This window comes from Zingiber officinale, chromosome 6A (genome assembly GCF_018446385.1).
Source record: "Zingiber officinale cultivar Zhangliang chromosome 6A, Zo_v1.1, whole genome shotgun sequence".
Lineage (NCBI taxonomy): Eukaryota > Viridiplantae > Streptophyta > Magnoliopsida > Zingiberales > Zingiberaceae > Zingiber > Zingiber officinale.
In genome coordinates this window covers 146,706,411-146,710,063 of record NC_055997.1, presented here as the reverse complement: position 1 = coordinate 146,710,063, position 3,653 = coordinate 146,706,411, and the positions used below count along the sequence as shown (strand labels likewise).

Sequence of the window (3,653 nt, the reverse complement as noted above, 5' to 3'; positions counted from 1 at the left end):
CTTACACCCCGAATTGGGGTGTAAGGAAGGGAAAGGGAAAACAAAATATTTTTTATTCCAATTTTATCCCTGTTCTTAATAGTTTAAGAAATATTTCAATTTCTAATTTTAAGAAATTATTTTTGTCGTCAAAATTTAAGAGAATATCTACTATTTTTAAATTTTTTCATCAAAATTTAATAAGTTTTTAAAGAATAGAAATTCTCGTTAACGGTGTTATTTTTCAAATTTTTTTATTTAAGATTTCTAAAATCATTATTTTTATTATTTCTCATTTAATTATTTGATTATCGGTAATTCATTGTTTTGTTATGAATAGTATAAAAAATTTAATTTTTTATTAAAAAATAATTAATTTAAATGATGATATAAAAAATCAATTTTATTATTAAAAATATCTAATTTATATTTATAAAATAAATATTAATATTATAAAAATTTTCTTATTTAAAAAATAAAGATATTTTTGTAACTTTATCTATTTAGTAACATGTTAATGAACCTTCCATCCCTTCCAAATAAGGAGAAGTTAAATACTTTACTTCCCTTCACTTCCCTTTCCTTCTCTCCCTTCCCTTTCTATTAATAACCTTTCCTCACTTTATCCAAACAGAGGGTAATGTGAGATCTTGATTTGCTTTCGAATTTTCTCCTCGGCTCTACAGAGAAAATGGCGAAAGGCAAAGTGGTGCTCCTCCCGATCCCCGGCGCCGGCTACATCATGTCCATGTTCGAGTTTGCCAAACTCCTCCACCGCTACCACTTCCACGTCACCGTCCTCATCGCTCCTCTCCCTGCCTTACCCGTTGAGGACTGTATCGCCACCGTCGTCGCCTCCGGCCTCGACATCGACTTCTGCCATCTCCAGCCCGTCGATCTGCCCAAGGACTTCGACGGACCCGAGGATTTCATATTCGCTTACATGGAGGAGCAAAAACAGCAAATCAAATCCGTGCTCCATGACCTATTGCGCTCCGACGACGCCCCTTTAGCCGCTTTAATCGTCGACTTCTTTGCCACGGGAGCGATCGACGTCGCCGCCGAGCTCGGTGTCCCTTGCTATGTCTACTTCGCCTCCAACGCCGCCTGCCTCGCTCTTATGCTCTATCTCCCAACCCTCGAGGAGAAGTTCCCCGTGGAGTTCGAGGAGATGGAAGAAGAGGTGAGGGTTCCGGGCGTGTGCCCCATCCCGCCGATCTCGATGCCGTCGCCCTTTATGAGGAAGAAGAGCAGGAGGTACACTTGCTTCATCCACCATGGCCGGCGCTGCTCCGAGCTTAAAGGCATCGTGATCAACACCTTCACGAATCTTGAGCCGGTGACGCTGCGGGCGCTGGAAGAGGGTCTCTGCGCGCCCGGCCGTCGGACACCGCCGGTGTACCCCGTCGGTCCGCTGATCGCGCGTGAGGACGGCGAGAAAAATAGGCAGCACGAGTGCGTCGTGTGGCTCGACGGGCAGCCGGCACGCTCGGTGGCGTTCCTCTGCTTCGGGAGCGGAGGTTGCTTCAACGCGGCGCAGGTGGGGGAGATAGCGGCGGGGCTGGAGCGTAGCAGGTGCCGGTTCTTATGGGTGCTCCGGGTGGCGGAGGAGGAGGAGGTGTACGGTAGACGGAAGCCGGCGGATGCGAAGCTGGAGGAGGTTCTGCCGGAGGGGTTTCTGGAGCGGACGAAGGCGAGGGGGATGGTATGGCCGTCGTGGGCGCCGCAAGTTGAGATACTAGCTCACCGGGCGGTGGGGGGATTCGTGACGCACTGCGGGTGGAACTCGTGCCTGGAGAGCCTGCAGTGCGGGGTCCCCCTGTTGGGGTGGCCGCTGTACGCGGAGCAGCATTCGAACGCGGTGGTGATGGAGGAGGAGATGGGGGTGGCGCTGCAGCTGAAGGTGGAGAGGGCGAATGATAACTTTGTGAAGGCGGAGGAGTTGGAGAGGGGAGTGAGGGCGTTAATGGGGGAGAGCGAGGAAGGAAGGAGAGTGAGGGCGAAGGCCGGGGAGATGATGGCGGCGGCTAAGAAGGCATGGGAAGATGGTGGATCTTCCTTTGTAAACATGGAAGCCCTGGCGCAGGAGCTGCTCGCCAAATGAAATGAAATTAGAGCCTTTCATTTTATACCCAATGACTGCATCGACAATGTGTGTTTTTGATAAATCGATATGCACTATTACTGATTACTTTCGAGTTTAGAATCGCAAAATCCAAAACAATTCGAAAAATGATTCCAAATAAAAGAGCGATGCACTATATCATTGGAGTAAATTATTAAACTAGAACAAATGTCACCATTGTTCCCGGGTTACATGTGACTGAGTTTCCAGCTTGAGTTCATCTTTATGGAACACAAACTTACCTCAATATCAGAAATATGTACACAATTTGCTCTTAGTATTTTCATCCTATTGAATTGATCCGAGGGATTCCATCAAAGGTAAGTCAAAAGTAAAACAAGATCGATCAAGGTGGAAGATAAAGTCAAACGAGATGTCTAAGTCGATCAAACGAATCAAGTATGGTTGAACAGACAACACAAGTTTAGGGGACAAGTAAGATGGGCATTGTCCGACCGGATAGAATAATCCTCCGGCCACAAAGAAAGCTCAGCAACAATTGATCTCGCTAACCAGGCTCTATGTCCAATCAAATGAGGATAACCGACGATGATCAGGAAGCAAGGAAAGAGACGAGCCGGTAGGCCCTAAGGACACTATCAATCAGGGATAGCTCGGCCGAGTGGACTCCCGTCGGTTGCGCACGATCCCACTAAATATCTTATCATATCCTTTTGAGAGTTTATACCGCTGACAACAGGGCATGTCCAGTAAACAATCATACTTTAGAAGCTTTTAAGCTGTCATATAAGAGAATTCCATAACTACTTAAGGAATAGTATCAAAGACACTTTCGATTTATCTTTTCCTCGTACATCTAGGAAAACGTGTCTATACTTTGGGATGTGTGCACGAACACTACAAGAATATTATAAAAGGGGGCTCTCATCTACAACAGGAGGTATACGCAACTTCATTCTACACACGCTTTAGTTACAGTTTTCCTTTTCTTCTACGCACCGGAGACTAACTTGAGCGTCAGAGGACCAACACCAGGAATCTCTTCCCAGTCCGACACTGACACTTTTGTATTGTAGGATTACGTAGAGTCTTCGCCGTGTTAACTTTGCAGTCACATCTTCAATTGATCATCTTCATCGATTTCAGACAAGATCACAAATGATGACAATCTCATCATCGTTCGATCTCCATAGCCACCAACTGTGTTCTCGCTGCTGTATGTCATGTAAAGAAAACCTTCCTCGTCTTTGTGTTCCTCATAGATGGCAGACATCAAGATAACTAGAAGAATGTAGGAATACAAATAGAGAATCCAGTTCAACATAGGGATTCAAGATAACTACATTGTGGGAATACAAACAAATAGAATGCAACAACCAAAAAAAAACAAGAAGAAAAAAAAATGAAGTGGATCACAAATATAAGATATCACAAATATTTGTCTCTCAGATATTGTCAACGACAAGAACACATACTTTTTTCAGTCAACTTGTCGATCCCTTCTCATGTATGGAAGAAACTCCTTAATGAGGATCAACAAGATACGCTATACAATTTGGAATCATGATTCTCCAAATCTGACAAATGT

At 44.6% G+C, this 3,653-nt stretch overlaps 1 protein-coding gene across 1 annotated transcript; it reads left to right on the top strand.

The window, feature by feature from the left end:
* The first annotated feature begins 501 nt into the window (after positions 1-501).
* Positions 502-2,170, top strand: LOC121998568 (UDP-glycosyltransferase 88B1-like). The gene has a single exon (XM_042553541.1). It carries the CDS (start codon positions 671-673, stop codon positions 2,081-2,083), a length of 1,413 nt encoding a protein of 470 aa, XP_042409475.1. The 5' UTR covers positions 502-670; the 3' UTR covers positions 2,084-2,170.
* Positions 2,171-3,653: the final 1,483 nt, after the last annotated feature.

Bases quoted from the DNA above. Each gene is read 5' to 3' on its own strand.
- LOC121998568 (XM_042553541.1), top strand. From the start codon at position 671: ATGGCGAAAGGCAAAGTGGTGCTCCTCCCGATCCCCGGCGCCGGCTAC.